The sequence below is a fragment of the Chiloscyllium punctatum genome, chromosome 5 (genome assembly GCF_047496795.1).
Source record: "Chiloscyllium punctatum isolate Juve2018m chromosome 5, sChiPun1.3, whole genome shotgun sequence".
Lineage (NCBI taxonomy): Eukaryota > Metazoa > Chordata > Chondrichthyes > Orectolobiformes > Hemiscylliidae > Chiloscyllium > Chiloscyllium punctatum.
Window position 1 is genome coordinate 105,992,648 of NC_092743.1, and position 19,169 is coordinate 106,011,816.

At 43.0% G+C, this 19,169-nt stretch overlaps 1 protein-coding gene across 1 annotated transcript in view; it reads left to right on the forward strand.

The window, feature by feature from the left end:
• LOC140477318 (angiopoietin-1-like) overlaps positions 1-19,169 on the forward strand; it is a 199,281-nt gene that overhangs the window by 142,864 nt on the left and 37,248 nt on the right. The window contains exons 5-6 of the mRNA XM_072570986.1: positions 8,294-8,415; positions 16,355-16,456. Coding sequence (XP_072427087.1) covers positions 8,294-8,415; positions 16,355-16,456 — 224 coding nt within the window. The remainder of the gene's footprint in view (positions 1-8,293; positions 8,416-16,354; positions 16,457-19,169) is intronic.

The window sequence follows — 19,169 nt, forward strand, 5'->3', positions numbered from 1 at the left end:
AGATCCACTATGTAAAAGGCCTGTATAGAGCAATCCCATTGCACCCCCACCCCCACCCCCCCCCCCCCCCGACACACACACACACACACATACATACACGCACACACACACACCTCAGCTATGCTCAAGTATATGGAGAATGATGGCTACAGGTTATTTGTGTCTGCTGTGTGACTGCTGACTGATCACATGACTGAAGAGCTGCTTTGTTTCTGATATTCTCCTCATATGCTCATTGGAACTGTCACCAAGCTTAGAACCTGTTGCCACCTCGTGTCCTCTGCGGTACAAGTGTCCAGAACAATTATTGAGGATCACATGCATCTGGAAGTGAAGGACAACCATCAAACTCCAGCAGAGTTTCCAGTAATAGATATCTTCATGATTCAGAAAAAGTGCAGGGGAATTACATGTGTTCTTCTTCAATGGAATGTCCTCCAGATGCGAGAATTCCACTGACGCTGCTGAATGAGGATGTCCTGGGACAATGTGAATGGCAGCTAAAATGAGAATCAGTCACACAGCTGGTGATGTAATGTGAACTGATATTTACAACCATGACATTCTACTTACAGTGAAGTTTCACCTGTGCCATCTTTGGGCCTTTGTTTTGACTTTCCCTCCCCGGCATCTAGGTGAGCAACCAGGGTCTATAGTCGGGCTGAAGGGAGATTGCCGTATATTCTTTAACATGCCCAAGCTTCTATGCCTGCAGCACAATTCATTCACTGTCTTGTTTTCTGTAAGCATGAACAGCATTTGTACAGCCTGAAGAGACCAGTCCCTCTGGACCATATTTCCTTCTCCACCTCAAAGAATGAAGAAACAAGTCCCTTAGGGGATGGACTGGCAAGTCTGCCTCCTGAACCCTCCACCAGGTTAGATACTTACACCCGTATAGTGGAGCCTGTTGGTAAGCTGGAGGTGGAGAACCCTGGTGGCCAAAGCAATGGGGTGCAGGCCTATTTGTGTCTCTGGCAACCAAGGAGCATTCTGGTGGACATGGTTCTCTATGGCAGCCACCAACCTGTCCATGGAGGCAGCCAGACCACAAGTACTGGAACCATGTCGGTACAGCTAATGCTGCTGGACTCTTCCAACCTCCAGCCCAGTTTATAATGTCTTGGACAAACATGCCTTTTGCTCCTGTGTCTGTTTCTGCATTTCAATGAAGTAATGAATTGCTGACACCATAATATCCTCTCCTGTCTGGGGCTGAGTAGGTGCCTTGGTCTCTGGCCGTCCTCCGAGTGCTAGCGACCTGGAGCACTTCGTCCTTGGCCAGCTGCAAAGATGTGACGGTGGTGTATTGCCCAGAATGTGCTCCTCTCTCTAATCTGGACACCATACCCACCGGGGTGACAGTATCTAAGCTGATGCAGGGTCCAGGAGACAGCCCTGCTAGTGCATCCCCTGATTGCCCTGTTTCCTCTTCCTTTGAGGTGGAGGAGGTGATGAGGTCCAGAGGGACTGGTCTCTTCAAGGTGGATGCTATGCAGATGCTGCTTGTGCCTACAGAAGGTGAGAGGGAATGAATTATGCTACAGAGATAGAACCTTGGGCTAGTTCAGAATGGGACAGTGGCTCTATGGCTAGTACTGCTGCCTCTCAATGCCAGGGACTCAGATTTGATTCCACCAATGGCCGACTGTCTGCGTGGGTTTCCTCCGGGTTCTCTGGGTTCCTCCCACAATCCAAAGCCATTCAGGGTAGGTGGATTGGCCAGGCTAAATTGCCCATTATGTCCAGGGATGTGTAGGTTAGGTGGATTAGCCATGGGAAATGCAGGGGGGTGGGGAGGGTGGTCAGTCTGCATGAAATGCTCTTCAGAGGATCGGTGTGGACTCGATGGGCCAAATGGCCTGCTTCCACTTGGCAGGGTTTCTATGATTCTATACATACATTTGCAGTGCTGGTAATGGGAGAGCAGCAAAATGCTTGACAATAAATTTTACACAGTTACTGGGACATGGGGTTCTTAGCATCACCATGAATGGTCACGGTCCTCTCCCAATGGAACAATTATTTTCTCCTTATAGGGGTTAAACAGATAATATTGGGCACCCCACCCCCTGTGTTAGCCCCCTGCCCTATTTTACGCTTTCTTCTTCTGGAATGAGTCAAGGGCAGGATCTGAATGAGTTGAAAGTATATTCCAAGCATAAACTTCCTAATCCAAAAATTACTATTTCAATTTGCATCTATTTATCGATTGAAGTAAACCCACAGTTAATACCCAGCCCGTAAATGTAATTTAACATAATTACTACAGAATTAATATCTATAAAGTTTGCTTTCTCCTGCAATAAGTAAGAGAACCTGGCCCATTTATTCAGCACTTGGATTTTATTTGCAGGCAGGAACTTACTGGAAATAATATTTGCACAAAGTTCTGATATCTCTTCATTCCTTAGATATTTGAAGGCCACAATGCAAAAGGGATTATTTTCTGTATTTGTTCTGGGTCGTGCTCCCTGTTGCATAACTATACCAAAATCACTAAAATAAAAGAGATCTGGTCATGATCACATCCTTGTTTGTAGGAGCTTGCTGTGTACAAATTGGTTACTGCTTTTTCTACGTTACTACACTTCAAAAGTATGTCATTGGCTGTGAAACAGTTTGGGATATATTGAGGATGTGAAAGGTGCTCACAAACACTGATTTGTCCTTTGCTTAGATCCTTGTACTCTAATTCTATTTTCCTACTCCCTTTAACTTGTTTAGTGGTCCATAGTGTTATTCATATCTTAAATACAGCAGCTGGAATCATTTGTGCATGATTTGACTGACAGGCTGATCATTGAGAGCTGTAGTCTTTTGGGAAGGCTAAATTTGGAGAAACGTTTTCTAAAAAAAACAAATTCACATTAAATAACATCACTCAACATGGGAGTAGAGTTGCCAGCATTGTAATAACAACAGGAAATTCAGTACATGGTGTTGACTCAAATATGGACAACTCACAAAATAGATCATATTGGGTTGATGAAGTGTGATTTGAGAAAGCCACATTCCTAGAGGACTTGACATAGCAATGTCCTTGGTTAAAGAAGCTCCAAAGTCAATCATCATGTTCAATCGTCATATATTTAAAAATCATGTGTTATTTAAAATAACAATATACAAAAGGTTTTACTTTGCATTAACATGAGGAAGAGAATTTAGCAATTCTTCAGTAAGGGGGCAGATGTGATATAAGCAAAACTAATGGGAGATGCAGGAAAGAAGAGCTGAGGGAATTACAGGAGAAGGAGGCATAAAGGTTAAGGAACAGATTCAGAGGCAAAATTATGATGAGAATAAGAATGTGTGTATGAATGAGACATGCCCATATAGGGAAAGAGTGGAGATAAATAGAGAAAACTCAAAGATGAAGTGCTAAGGGCAAGAACACAGTCGTGGGAAGGACAAAAATGAACTTGAATAACTGGGGGTTAGAGGTAGCAATGGGGTTAGGAAGGCATTTTGACTGTCTTATTAACACCTACCTCTGTAAAAGAGGCTCTGTAAGGGGGCTCGCAGAACACCAACTGAGACAGGTGTTTGGAAAGGAGAATCACTAGATGGTTAGGAAAATGTATATCCTAAGGGTTATTCGATGGCAGTAAATTGGTGATTATAGATCACTGTGCACTGAATGTACATCTGACATACACCCTTTGTATATCCATATTGTACATACACCCTTTATGTTCCCAATGTTTACACCATCCAATTCATGCTCTTTCTATACCTGTTGTATACCCAATATCTGTACATTCAATATCTGCCAGTTGTGTCCCTGCTATAATTCTGATGTGTACCACTAACTTCAATACAGTCAAGAATAGAATGGGTTGAACGAAGGCTGGAACATGTCTCCTGCTTTTTTTGAGTTTCCATCAAAGTTTATTTCCCACCCCAATTCTGTTGCTGTCCACATGGGAAACAGAAGTCTGAGTCCTGCTAAATCAGTCTGATAGACATATTTAAATTTGTTTGCTAAAAATAGTCTGCCCTGACTCAGTAGGAAACAAACACATTTTTCTGTATAGATACTACCAATTGTAAAAGTCAGTGGCACACCGCATATATCCATCACTGTCACATTTACAAAGCATTCCCTTTCTTAAAGTGCCCATCCCAGTCGATTAATATCATTCCATATGAAATTATGATTTCCAGATGTTGAGATCTGTGAATAAAGAAAGGAATGATGATTGGCAAGCAGGGTGGTTAGGTGAAATCCCTCTTTATGTTATATAATAACCTCGACCCTTTCTGTTTGTTAGTGTTTCTAATAATTCTGCTTTGAAGCACTTTCGAAGTTGGTTTCTGCTAGTTAGTCTGAAAGAGCCAATAACTCCATTAATTGTAGTGGACGTTTTTTTGCCAAATCCCATTGTGCTGATGGTTCAGTTAAGATTAGGAGCACATAAGGAATGTCTTTTGTGATCAGAAAAAGATACCACTGACTTTTCCTTCCTTATCTTTCTACCAAGAACAGACATAAGTAAATTGTTTATTTTTTCAATTAAGCTGCATGGAGAGAGTGAACATGGCAAACAGATATTTTTAAATAAACTTCTGAACAGTATGTTTTTACTGTTCTCTCAAATGAGGAGTTTGTAATGATTTAACTCTTGTATGTGGCTAATTGCTCTGACCTCTTTCAGAGTAGCTTAAATCCACTGACAGGTCTTAGTGGATTCTATAAGCAAGGAATCCCCATAGGATCTTGTAGAACAAAATTGTAGCTCCCAGAGGAATTTGGTGACATTATGTAACATCAAATAACATCTCCAGAACAATTTAGCAATCAAATTCCATAGAAAATATCAAGATTCAATTGATCCAACTATGAATTCACTGAAAGGCATATCTCCTCAATGACATCATAGATTGAAGAGAATTCATTTATGAGTATTGTCCTGGTCAATATGATCTGGTTTCATGACCAAGAAATTCAATCCAAATACAAACAGTCAATTTGAATGCAATAATCAGGGGGACTCTTGTGACTCTGTGGTCATGCCCCTTCATCTGGGCCAGGAAGCCCATTTTCAAGTCCTACCCATTCCAAATGTCTGTTGCTGGAACTGCACCCATCAGCTAAGTAGAATGTCTTTCATCACACTCTGGTCTTGTAACTCATAGATTTATTTGGGTGATAGAAAGTAAGTTATATGCCAGCAAGTTCCCCGACTGTCTCACGTAGCAATTATATTTACATGATTGGATTAGTTCAGCTTAAGATCAATGTTAACCTCCCAAGATGTTCACAGTGGGGGATTCAGTGTTGGTAATGCCATTGAATGTCAAGAGGTGATGGTTAGATTCTTCCTTGTTAGTGATGGTCTTCGCCTGGCACTTATGTAGCATGAATGCTACTTGCCACTTAGCAGTACAAACCTGGATATTGTCTAGTCTCACTACATGTGGATGTGAAATGACTTGGTGCCTGAGGAGTCATGAATGGTGCAGAACATTGTGCAAACATCAGAGAACATCGTCCCTTTTGATCTTATAAATGGGAAAGATCATTGATGAAGCAGCTGAAAGTGATTGAGCCTAAGACATTACCCAAAGGAGCACCTGTAGAGAGGGATTAACCTCCAACAACCACAACCATCTTTCCTTACAAAGGTTATCAATGGACATAAAGAATGGACATATTTCCCCAGTTCCCATTGACTCCAGTTTTTTTAGTTGTCCTTAATGCCACACTTGTTCAAATGCTGTCCTGATATCACCTCACTCCTGGGATTCAGCTCTCTAGCCTATGTTTGGACCATGGCTATAATGAGGTCAGGAACTGAGTGGCCTTGATGGAACCCAAACTGAGCCTCAGTGAGCAGGTTATTCCTTTACAAGTGATGCTTGATAACATGGCATGGTGGTTCAGTGGTTAGCAATGCTGCCTCACAGCACCAGGGACCTGGGTTCGATCCCAGCTCTGGGCAACTGTCTGTGTGGAGTTTGCATGTTCTCTCTGTGTGGGTTTGCTCCTGGTGCTCCGGTTTCCTCCCACAGTCCAAAGATGTGCAGGTTAGGTGAATTAGCCAAGCTAAATTGCCCATAGTGTTCAGGGATGTGTAGATTAGGTGCATTAGTCAGGGGAAATGTAGACTAATAGGATATGGAAATGGGTCTGGATGGGATACTCTTTGGAGGGTTGGTGTGGACTTGTTGGGCCAAATGGCCTGTTTCCACACTGTAGGAATTCCATGAAAAACACTGCCAACAACTCCTTCTGTCATTTTGCCGATGATCAAGTGTGGACTAATGGTATAGTAATGGGCTGTTGATTGGATTTGTCGTGCTTTTTGAGTACAGGGCACACCTGAGCAATTTTTGACATTGTCAGGTAGATGCCTGTGCTGTAACTGTACTGGAAGAGCTTGGCTAGGGGCGCAGCAGGTTCTGGAGCAGAAGTCTTCAGTACTCTTGCTAGAATGTTATCAGGGCCAGAGTCTTTGTACTATCCAGTGCCTCCAACTGATATCATGTGGAGTGAATCGAATTGGCTGAAGTCTGACATCTGCGATGCTGGAGTCTTCTGCAGGAGGCTGAGATGGAGCATCCATTTGATACATCTGTCTGAAAAAGGATGCCATTCTTTAGCACTAATGTGTTGGGCACTCTCATCAGAGCAGATTGGGACACCTTGGAACCTCCCCCACCAGTGAGTTCTTTAATTGTCCACCACCATTGGCACTTGCTTGTGGCAGGACTGTGGGTCCATTGGTTATGGCATCACTCAAACCTATTGATTGCATGCTGCTGTTTAGTACACAAGTAATCCTGTTTGGAGCTTCTCCAGTTTGATAATTCATTTAAGCTTTCGTGGTGCTGCTCTTGACCTGCCCTCTTCTGTGAACCAGAGTTGATCTCCTAGCTTGATGGCAGTGGTAGAGTGGGGGATATGCCAGACCATGAGGTTACAAAGTGTGGTTGACTACCATTCTGCCCACTGTTACTAATGGGTGCCCAGTCTTGAGTTGGTAGGTCAGTTTAAGTCTGTCCCATTTGGCATGGTGGTGATGGTGCCATACAACGCGATGAAGCTTATCATGATGTGAAGTCAGGACTTCATCTCCATGAGGACTGTGCAGTGGTCATTGTTGCCAATACTAGCATGGACAGAAGCATCCGGAACAACTGTTGGTAGTAGGTAATAATCAGCTGTAAGTTTCCTTGCCCATGTTTGATATGATGTCATGTGTTTTATAGGGGTGCAGAGTCAATATTGAGGGACTCCCAGGCCAACTTCCTCGCAAGTATATAACACAATGCTGCCACCTCTGCTGGGTCTGTCCTGCCGATGGGACAGAATATGCCCAGGGCTGGTGATGGTGATGTTGATGAATGGAACATTGTCTGTAATGTGTGCTTCCATGCGTATCACTCATCTCATGCAATTCCTTGCCTAGGCTGTGGGACAGCTCTGACAATCTTTGCACAAATCTCCACATGTTAGTCAAGGGGACTTTGCGGAGTTGAGAGGGCTATGTTTGCTGTTGTCATTTCTGGTGCCTAGGTCATTGCTGAGTTGTCCATCAGTTTAATTCCTTACTGTTACACTTTGTAGCACTTTGATTCTACGGGGTGGGAAAAAGAGTGGCTTGCTGGGTCATTCCAGGGGACAGGTTAAAGGTCAACCACGTTGCTGTGGGCCTGCAGTCACATGTAAGCAGAACAGCAAATTTTCTTCCCCAAAGGAGATTGGTGAATCAAATGGGTTTGTACAACAATTGTTACATGGTCACAATTAGGCCAGCTTTTAATTCCATATCTTTAAAGTTAAATTTAAGTTTTGCCATCTGCCATGGTAGGATTTGTGGTCATGCCCCTAGATAGCCACGTTGGGTTTTTGACTTTTGAACTAGTCCAGTGAAATTACCAGTAGGCCATCGTCTGTTCTTTGAAATAATATTGTTGGATCTTTTACTTTCATCTGAGGCAGGGGTGATCTTATTTTAGTGTCTTATTCAAAGGAAGGCATCTCTGACAATGCAGTAGTTGTAGCTGTGGGTGGTGGGGGCTGGGAATAAAAGCAGCTAGCTAATGCCACACTAATTTGAGTGTTTACCTGGACGTAGAACTTGGCAAGAGTGATTAAATCAGAGGAATAAAGCCCATGTTTGGTACAGTTCATCAGTGCTCTGGAATCCAAAGACACAATATCACTCAGACAGACCACATTCTGTCTTCAGTTGGAGATGTATTGGCTTATTTCCCCATTCAATGGGACTTCTCTCCAAACCCCGAGGGAACCTTGTATGATCAGTTGCACCTTTTCTCTTTCCAGTTGCAACAAAAGGCATCAAAGAGGAGAAACTGTTCCGCGACTGTGCGGAAGCCTATCAGAGTGGTTACAACACAAGTGGCGTCTACACCATTCGCATCAATAATATGTCAGAGCCTAAGAAGGTAAGAATTGCATGATAGAACTTCGTGCAAGATCTGGGACACAAACAAATTGGTGGAAGGGATTTTCCAGAGGATTGGAATATATTGACCCTTTTAGCATCATGAAAAGATGACAGGGACACTGTGTGTCCTAGCCACATCCTGTGTGGCAGTTCAGTGGGTATGGGGAAGCACAAAACTGATACAGTATGTTTAGGGGGAAGCAGAGATTGGTGCAGATGGGTCAGGTCATGGAGTGGGTTCACAACTGCAAGATGGCAGCATTATTAATGTGGAGCCAAGAAGAACTCTCTTGCTCCTGTTCACCTCATTGCTCTGCTGTGTTGCAAAATCTAATCTTTGTGCTTTTATTACTCATGTCTTCAGCTATCTCTTCGAATGTAAATACTGTGGAAAATAGACAAGACACCTATTGGAGTATGCATGGCTTTAGGTCTGACAGGTTTTTCATCCAATGTAGAGAAGGATCCAAAAACAGATGTTGGAGTATCGATGGTGAAATGTTCATAAAGACTGTTGTGTGATTTTCCAATGTTGGAAGTTAAATGTTCTCAGGTTTGTTATGTCTGGGGGGAAAAAAATAATCATTCCTTCCTTTTTGAACCAGATATGAGCAAAGTGAAAAGTCTTTCCTTCCTGCATTATTCTTTATAGTCTTAACCCCTGGTGACTTGTCCCATTACATGACATAGTACAGAGTCAAAATCAATTTATTGTGACCAGCAACCCCACACACACACACACACACACACACACATATGCACCACACACACACACACACATATGCACCATGCACACAGACAGAGACAGGCTTTGAAACCTGAGACAGGAGAACTACAGAGCATAGCATGTATGCCAAGATTAAATCAACCAGAAATTAGATCATCTGTTCACTTTGCGCCTTGAATTAAGAAACAACTATTTCATTTGTTTGTCAATTCCAACATGTTGAGAACAAATTCTTAAATATAAACATTAGCTTGAAAGTCCCAAATAATTGCTACAATTGACAAGGATACTCCAACTTGTTTAGCAAACTTACAAGAAATGTTCTAAATGTGCTATAACATTTCAAAATGATTAATTGTCTTAAGTGCATTGCATTGACAATGGCCCTTAGCTATGAACTGGTTTTTAATTTGAGGTGCTGCTCCCAAGTTTAAAAATGTTTTCTCTTTGCCTTTCTATGCTCTTCCAATTCTAGCTTCTCCATCATCACTCCGCTGTTGGAAATTTTGCTTTCAGCTGCCTGGACCCTAAACTCAGGAATTCCTTCCCTAAATCTCTCCTTCTCTCTTTCCTTCTTAAAGCCTACCTCTTTGACCAAGCTCTTAGTTATTTGACCTGTCAGTCAATGTCAGTTTCTGATTGATAACAGTCCTGTGAAGCACCTTGGAATGTTTTAGTACACACAATGCATTTTCAAAATGCATTTTGTACTGTAGCCTGCATGATCATTAGTTCAAAGCCTACTGTGTAGTCCCAGTTAAATTTTAGGAAGTTATATTGATGAACAGTTGAGTTTGAGCATCTAGCTGGATCACTGCTTGATGCTGGAATTATTTGGATATTATAATGAAGGGTAATTATCAGCAGAAACAATGTGAGTGGGAAGTCGGGTTACTTTGCCACACAATTGAATTTAACAGAGAGGGTGAGAGCCTTCAAACTGACTGCCAAGTGCTTCAAGTGAACTATGCACTGCCTCATTCAAATGACTGGCCCCTTTCAGTACCAAAATTAGGGTCCCATGATGTAAATAAGATCCAGATCTCTAGTGCATGTGGTAGCATACATCTTTCCCACTGTGCCCAATCCCACGGGTGCTGGAACTGAAGCAGATCAGAAAATCCACATTTGAATTATTGTTGCAAATGCTGGAGAAGCAGGAATGGATCTCAAAATGAATCATGGCACACCACCCAAATGTCTAGCTAGGCCTAGAGTTTGGGATGAACTCTGGCCTTCTGAATGAGTTCACAGCTTCCCTTTGTGCGATTAGCAGGAGTAGAAACATAAGCTGAAAAATGTGTTGCTGGAAAAGCGCAGCAGGTCAGGCAGCATCCAAGGAGCAGGAGAATCGACGTTTCGGACATGACCCCTTCTTCAGGAATGAGGAGGGTGTGCCAAGCAGGCTAAGATAAAAGGTAGGGGGGAGGGACTTGGGGGAGGGGCGTTGGGAATGCGATAGGCGGAAAGAGGTTAAGGTGAGGGTGATAGGCCGGAGAGGTCGGGAAGAAGATTGCAGGTCAAGAAGGCGGTGCTGAGTTCGAGGGTTGGGACTGAGATAAGGTGGGGGGAGGGGAAATGAGGAAACTGGAGAAATCTGCGTTCATCCCTTGTGGTTGGAGGGTTCCTAGGCGGAAGATGAGGCGCTTTTCCTCCAGGCATCGTGTTGCCATGGTCTGGCGATGGAAGAGGCCAAGGACCTGCATGTCCTTGGCAGAGTGGGATGGGGAGTTAAAGTGTTCAGCCACAGGGCAATTGGGTTGGTTGGTGACTGTATCGGCACTATCTCGTGCTCCCACGAGGAGGTTGAACAGTTCATCCACTTTACTAACACCTTCCACCCCAACCTCAAATTTACCCGGACCATCTCAGACTCCTCCCTCCCCTTCCTAGACCTTTCCATTTCTATCTCGGGCGACCGACTCAACATGGATATTTACTATAAACCACCGACTCCCACAACTACCTAGATTACACCTCCTCCCACCCTGCCCCCTGTAAAAACGCCATCCCATATTCCCAATTTCTTCGCCTCTGCAGCATCTGCTCCCAGGAGGACCAATTCCAATACCGAACAACCCAGATGGCCTCCTTCTTCAAACTTGCGCCCACACCTCCCCCCTCACTTCCCTCCAAGGCCCCAAGGGATCCTTCCATATCCGTCACAAATTAACCTGCACCTCCACACACATCATTTACTACATCCGCTGCACCCGATGTGGCCTCCTCTACATTGGGGAGACAGGCCGCCTACTTGCGGAACATTTCAGAGAACACCTCTGGGACACCCACACCAACCAACCCAACCGCCCTGTGGCTGAACACTTTAACTCCCCCTCCCACTCCACCAAGGACATGCAGGTCCTTGGCCTCCTCCATCGCCAGATCATGGCAACACGACGCCTGGACGAAGAGCGCCTCATCTTCCGCCTAGGAACCCTTCAACCACAAGGGATGAACTCAGATTTCTCCAGCTTTCTCATTCCCCCCCCCCCCCCCCCCCACCTTATCCCAGTCCCAACTCTCGGACTCAGCACCACCTTCTTGACCTGCAATCTTCTTCCTGACATCTCCACTCCCACCCCCTCTCCAGCCTATCATCCTCACCTTAACCTCCTTCCACCTATCGCATTCCTAATGCCCCTCCCCCAAGTCCCTCCTCCCTACCTTTTATCTTAGCCTACTTGGCACACCCTCCTCATTCCTGAAGAAGGGCTTATGCCCGAAACGTCGATTCTCCTGTTCCTTGGATGCTGCCTGACCTGCTGCGCTTTTCCAGCAACACATTCTTCAGCTCTGATCTCCAGCATCTGCAGTCCTCACTTTCTCCTAGGAGTAGAAACATGTTTCAAATCCCTTGAGGGAACCGGCTGTCTCCCCAGACCTGGAGTAACTCCCTTCTCCCTCCGGAGAAAGATTTCCTTTACAAAGTTCTCCCTATATTTTCCTTCCCCCTTGTCTCTGCCACGCTTCCCTTTCCCCTATATTTCCTCTTCCCTATCTCCAGCTGCTCTGCACTTCTGTCCCCCTAACGACCAGAATGCCATGATATCTGCACTCTTGTGTGTGACCGTTAATAATCTTTATTAAACATAACTATTTATAAAGCAAGGTAAAAGAAGATGTCCTTCTGAAACACTAATGTTTCTATGACATAACCCCATTCACATATGCTCTGTAGCCTTCTTAGGGTAAAAGTATAAATAACATTGCACTACACATTTCCCCCTCCCCAAAGTTTTTCAGGTATACCTTTTAACTATTACCATCTAACTTTGGACATTTATCTCTTAGTCTAACTTGTTTCCACCCCCAACACTACAATTCCCTTTGGCCTGAGGTATTAATTACCAACAGCAGTCTCAGCTCTCTTGGAGGACGTGGAGAATGTATTTATTCCCTTATGATTATCTGCAGAGGTGAACACAGGGTTCGAGTCGAATGGCAGCTTCTCCCTAGGCAAAAGCTTTTCTTGAACTCCATCAGAAAGCAGAGGTGTTCATCAACAATAAAGAAACAGACTTCTGCACCAGGAGCTAGAAGAATTTCCTGTGAAGCACTATGGGCTGCAGACTGGATTGTGGTTTTATGTCCACACGTATTGCTAAGCCTTTTTTTTCTGCAGATGATCTCTATTCTTAAGAAGGACCTGCTTCCACATGATTCTCTTCTGCAAACTTAAATATAGATTTTTGTCTTTCTGTTGCAATAGTGTCTGTTTTAAACAGAAGATCATCACTCACTAATTGCTACAGGATGTTTCCCACATCTAACAGTTCATTGTGATCTTGGAACTTTGAATACCTCTGTGAAACAGAGACCTCTTCCTCCATCAATGTATCTCTGTAGCCTTCCCTTTTTTAGTCTCCGAGGTTTGATGGTATTGTGATTGATAATAGCTGGGACTTTATTTCAACAGTTTCTTTGAAGTAGTTAGACTGCTTCAATTCTTAGTGAACTGTGATTTGTTTGAGCTCCTTTTGATGCTCAACTTTGAGCTTTGGTGAGGCATTCTGTGTTGCTAGATGGTTTATGGTTTCCTCTTTCTCCTCACTGTGAGAAGGCTTGAGTGCTTCATGGATTCCTGAAGGCTTTCAGTTGCAGGCTTATGTTGGCTTATTGCAGATTAAAAACTTAGGAATGTTTAATATGGACCTGACCTGATTTGGACCTAAGCTTTACCTATTCCCTGGAGAGCTTTCCTGGAGTGTTGAAAGATCACGCCCCCCTCCCCCTCCTCCACCCCCAGGAAGAATTTTTCTTGGTCCTCGGTGGCATATACATCTTGGACTGGGGAGGTCTGCTTTCAAGGTTTCTTAAGTAATTTTGAAATTGCCTTTTGCCGCTTTAGCAAACCTCTTGAAAATGGCTATCTTAATGGCAGGTGTTGATATTCAGCGTTGCTGGCTGAGCACTGTTGACACTGATCTGATGTGGAGCTTCCCTGTCACAACAAGAAACAGTGGAGGATGTAGTGCCCACTTCCCTTTTTGACTGCTACCATCGTGATGTGTTAACAATTAATAAAGTGGACTGAGTCAGAGTCAGCGACTGACTCCGGGAAGATTGTTTGGATCAAGGTCTGGTCTACTTGTAGCCTGTCTGCTGAACTGCACTGCTTGTGGTAACATCAGGTTTTCTTTAGACTGTGAAAAGTCTGATCAATCTTCATCCAGCACCCCTAATTCAATGTGATCCCCTCTGAATTCTTCTTTCCAAGTTCCATACTGGCGATTATCTGTGAGGCAGTATAATTCATTGATAAAAGAATCGAGGAATTCTCTCCCACTTGGTGGTTCTGGTTAAACTTTGATCGAACTATAATTGGATTCCATTTTAAATTGAAATAGGAGGTGGAACTTTAATTACATTATGGCTGATGATGTTACAATTTCTTTTGCTGTACGTTACTGGTGAAAATGACACCAGCGCTGTTGTTGATTAGGTTCCACTGACCTGCTCATCGTCTGACTTTCCATTGAGACCTAAAACAATACCATATCTGGTAAACTGTTGGTGCCACTATACACAACATATGGCCTGGACAGCGCCCTACACAACCTCTACAGGGTCCAGTAAAAGTAAGGCTTTTTTCCACTCTCGATAGATTTGCTATATGGGTTATTGTGACCCAAACACTTTCTTTTCTTTCCCTTGTTTTATCAGCTTTTCAATGGAATGTCTCTCTCTGCAGTCCATTGCACAGATATTCTTTCTTGTGTGGTTATCTCTTTCTCTAAAGCTTTCTGATGTACAGAAGTGTATTTCTCACTGTGGCTAACTGATTATTTTTCTTGTTGCCTGTCATTTTTTCCTGCTGTGAGTTTTATCTGGACTTTCCCTCTCTTCTATTCAATGCCTACGTGAACCTTGAAGTCCCTTGATTACTGATCCGTATTGTCACTGTCCTTCTCTTCAGGTGTTTCCTCCACCTCTGGCTTGGTTTTGTGCTTCACCTCTAACATTAAACTTCCATGAGTCTTTACTAATGGGAGAAAGTAATGAGACTTTAATTTGGTCACTTGGCTGTGCCAAGTTTCCCACTTTTGGTGTATGATGTAATTTGACCCTCTTGAATATAGAATACTCACACCCAATGGCTCTCGGTAGAATTATATCTGATGGAATAACATTATCAACACTTATTAAACTTCCTTGAATCCAGTGCAGGCTATTAACTTCACATTAACCAGCTGCTCACAGCTGTACTGTTCGGAGTAAGCTCGCAACAATGATATTATGAGAAATGTGTGACCATTCTGGCTGTTTGCCATGACATTAGTCATGTGTTAAGGGCAAGAAAAATACCTGCTGGCACATTGAAATAGGAAGGCTGGGCTGGTTTGTTCAGAATAGCAATTGATGTTCATGTGTCGAAATCCCTTTGTTGTGTATAAGAATTGTCTGAAATGTACAAAATGCAGTTGTTTTGAAATCCCTGCATGGTTTCATCCTACATTATCTCTGCAATCTCCTCCAACTCCACAACTCTGTAGTCTTTAATTCTAGCGTCTTGAGCACCCCTGGTTTTGAATGACTCACTGTTGGAGACTGTACCTTCATGCTAAGGCCTTCAGCTCTGAAATTCCTTCCCTTAAGCTCACCACCTCTGTCTCCTTCTTCAACGACTGCATGTTAAATCCAATTGCTGATCAAAGGATGGAAGGCCTCAGGATACCTTATGAGATGCAAAACGTTTGCTCCTCTTGGCCCTCATACAGGAACCCCTGAAATAACGTCTATTAAAATTTACCAGGCTGGGACTCACCTTGCCACAGGTCTACTCTGAGGGAGTTCGGACTTGATTCGGGGTCTAGGGGGACATTGGCATCTACATGTTAAAAGAAGGACCTGCTGTGGCTGCCTATTCCTCACCTACTCCAATGAGTCACAATCACGTCCGGGTGGGGTTTTGTTCAAACTGCAGTCCCTTGCACTTCCCCCACCCCCACTCCAGCTTCTGGCAGCTAAAGGGAAGAGTTAAGATCAGTGCCTGTGAGATGAATTCGATTCCCCAGCACTGACATCCATCACATTGATGCTAACAAGCTGAGTCTCTGGGAGCTTTTATTGTTTTGTAAGTACCTGTCAACATTGAGCGATGGTTTAGCTTGAGCCCGAAGCCAACGTCTCAGCATAAATGACCTGTGTGAAAGTTACTGTACAAATACGTCAGTGGGACACCAATGTTAAAATCCCTTAGGGCTATTTTGAAGAATAGTGTGTTCTTCAACCTCCCAAGTTTAACCTCTTCCACTTTGCAAGTAAAACACTTTAATAAGCTGATGCTTTATTGCAGAAAGACGTTTTCAATTATAAGGACAATTAGTGGGGGATTATTCTTAATGTCAATCTACTTAGAGATTCATATCAAGCCCAAAGTACAGAAATAGGCCAGTCAATGCAATTGGTCCATGGTGGTATTAACAGTCCACACAAACTTCCTCCCTCTCTACTTAATCTCACCCTTACATTTCCCTCTATTCCTTTCTCCCTCATGTTTATCTATCTGCCCTTAAATGCATCAATATTATTCTTTACTCGATTATATTAATGATATCAATAACATTACTACCCCAAAGCCAGTGGGTAGGATTGGTCTGGTATATATCGGTGCACAAACTGATTGACGCCTTCACCCAGTTCTCTCTCTCTCGCCCCCTCTCTCTGACTCACAGTTGGGTCTAACAACTCTGGTCTTTCTGCATAGGTGTACTGTAACATGGAGACAGCAGGAGGCGGTTGGATGGTCATACAGCACAGAAGAGATGGTAGTGTGGATTTTCACCGCACCTGGAAAGAATATAAAATGGTAAGTGAGACCTTTCAGTCAATGTACTTGACGTGGATAGAGTGAAATGAAAACATGCAATTGTTGAGAGAAACTGTATCACTCACATTAACTGAAACTTTAAATCCCAAACATTGGTTCTGGAGAATCATCAATGTTTAACTTTTAGTTACTAACATGGGAACAGGAAGAGGCTGTTCAACCCTCTGGTGTGTTTTACTGGTCAATCTCTTTATGGCTGATCCAAACTCCATCTACCCACCTTGGTTCTGTGACCCTTAATATCATATCTGATCCATGCATTAGCTGTCCACCCTCTCTCTCTCTCTCTCTCTCCTCTGCTTATAAAATGTCCTTATAAAACCTGTTTAAAACTTATACCTCCCTGACTAAAGCTTTGGTCACTGGTCTGAGCATTTCTTCAGGTAGCTTGTTGTCCAATTTGGATTGAGAGTAATCCTTGACAGAACCAACGTTCTATTACATTAAAGATGCTACATAATTGAGTTCCAGATTTCCATTCCCTCTTAAGGATGTGCTGTCTGAACAGCTTGGCTCCAGTTTTAAGGTCCTAATCCCCAACCCCTTGTTAGGACTCTTCATTCCACCAAAGGGAATATTCTATCACTTTCTACTCTATCAAACACCTCAAATAAATCTCTTTTATTCTGCTGAGATCAAAGGAATACAAAAGGAGTACAAAGCTTTTCAACATTTTCAACATCTCCCCATGAGATTAGTTCTTTTTGATACTTTTGGTTTTCACAGGCTGTATTCTCATTCGCACAAACTCATTGATTTGGTTTTAGTGGTAACGTCATATCCTGTATTTTTGTAATTGATATGTAATAGGCTATTTGATACAGCAGCAGAATTAGAAGCATTCATCAATATCATTGATAATTATGAATTCACCTTTACATTGAATGCTTTAAAGTTTTCACTTTCAAAATTGTTGACGCACAGCTCTGCACACTGATAACAATCTTAAGATAACAATCTTAAACACACCTTTGAGATTAATGAGGTCACAGGTAATGCATGTCCATAACATATATACTAAGCTGGAATACAAGCCTCACCTATGAAACCTAATTTCACCTTTTTTAATATAAGTATCATTCTGGTGAATCTGCACTCCATTCTCTTCAAGGCCAATACAGTTTTCTTGAGGTCTGGTGCCCATGAGCGGGAAGAACTACTTGAAAGGGGCTCTGACTAGAGTTCTGTACAGTTGCAGCACAACTTCCATTTCCTTATATACCACCCTCCCTGGGAAAGAATTCTAGGTATTGAGTGCTACATGATGGGATGAGCAGGAGGAAGTTATTGTGTTGGATTCTTTTTATCCAGTGAGTGGAATGAGCAATAGACTTTACTGTTGCTTTGACAGTAAAGGGTTATAACACAAACAAGCCTTTGAGCTGAATGAAAACACCAAAATTATGATGGGCATAAATCTGGATAAGACTGATCCAAAATTCTTTAGCCACTGCTTAGTATTCAGTTGCAACGGTCCATACTCAATGGGAGAATAAAATTCAATTATGTTATGGAATGCCATGCCTAAGTCTTAGGATTTCTTGTAATCCTATAAAATATTTGGAATATTTAACCACAAATTGATAACAGATTTTTTTAAAGAAACTCTAAAATATCCAAAGGATCAAAACATTGTTTGGGTCGATATTCACTCTGTCCTTACCAATTTGTGGGATTAGGCAGATAGTGGCAGACCTCAAGATGGGATTGGGGGATGGTTGGGTTTGATGGTGAGGGGGGGGGGCGGTGTTGGGGTGGGACTCTTGTCTGAGTCAGCAGGTAGGGGACTTACACCACAATCCAGGCAATCCCAGCAAGTCAATTTTATAACTCCAAGAGGTTGGAATTCCAAGATAGCATCCAGTTGGGACCCTCATACCTGGTAGATGTCAGTGGCACTGGCCCCTCACTATTTGGATTGCGGGAGCCACACCTGACCCAGCAGTGTAGAATGTGCCCTCATCCTCACCGCCATGTCTGCTGGGTTAAATGATGAGGAGGTGTTGGTGTTGGTGGGGTGGAGAAATATGCTTGTAAACAGCCCACATGTGTGTTTGAATGTGTTTTTGTTGACGCTTTAATATTTTTGCGCACTTCCATTAATGTTTGAAGAACTGGAAGGATTCTTGGGCTAGTTCATACTCTAATAAACTGGTATCAGTATTATTTTTGGATCTTTGATTGTTGCTTTGGAATCAGCTTGAGTGTCAGAGCGATGAACACTCCGACGAGTTGCAACATGAATGCTCCTATCATTGACCATCACCACCTTTCCCCCAGTAGTTAAAATCACACAACACCAGGTTATTTGAAAGCAATAGCTTTCGGAGCGCTGCTCCTTCGCTAGGTAGCCAGTTTATCAGAATGTGAACTAGCCCAAGAATCCTTCCAGTTCTTCAAACATAATGTAAGTGTGCAAAGATATTAAAGCAACAACAAAAACACATTCTAACACAATGTTTACAAGCACATTTCTCACAGAATAACTTTAGTGTCGAATAGCATGCCTACTTGATGCCCCCATCTATTTTAATGATTGCACTACGGAGACCTGCCTGAATCTAGTTAAAAATCACACAACACCAGTTTATAGTCCAACAGTTTAATTGGAAGCACTAGCTTTCGGAGCACTGCTCCTTCATCAGGTGGTTGTGTACACCCCAGTCCAACACTAGCATCTCCAAATCACGCC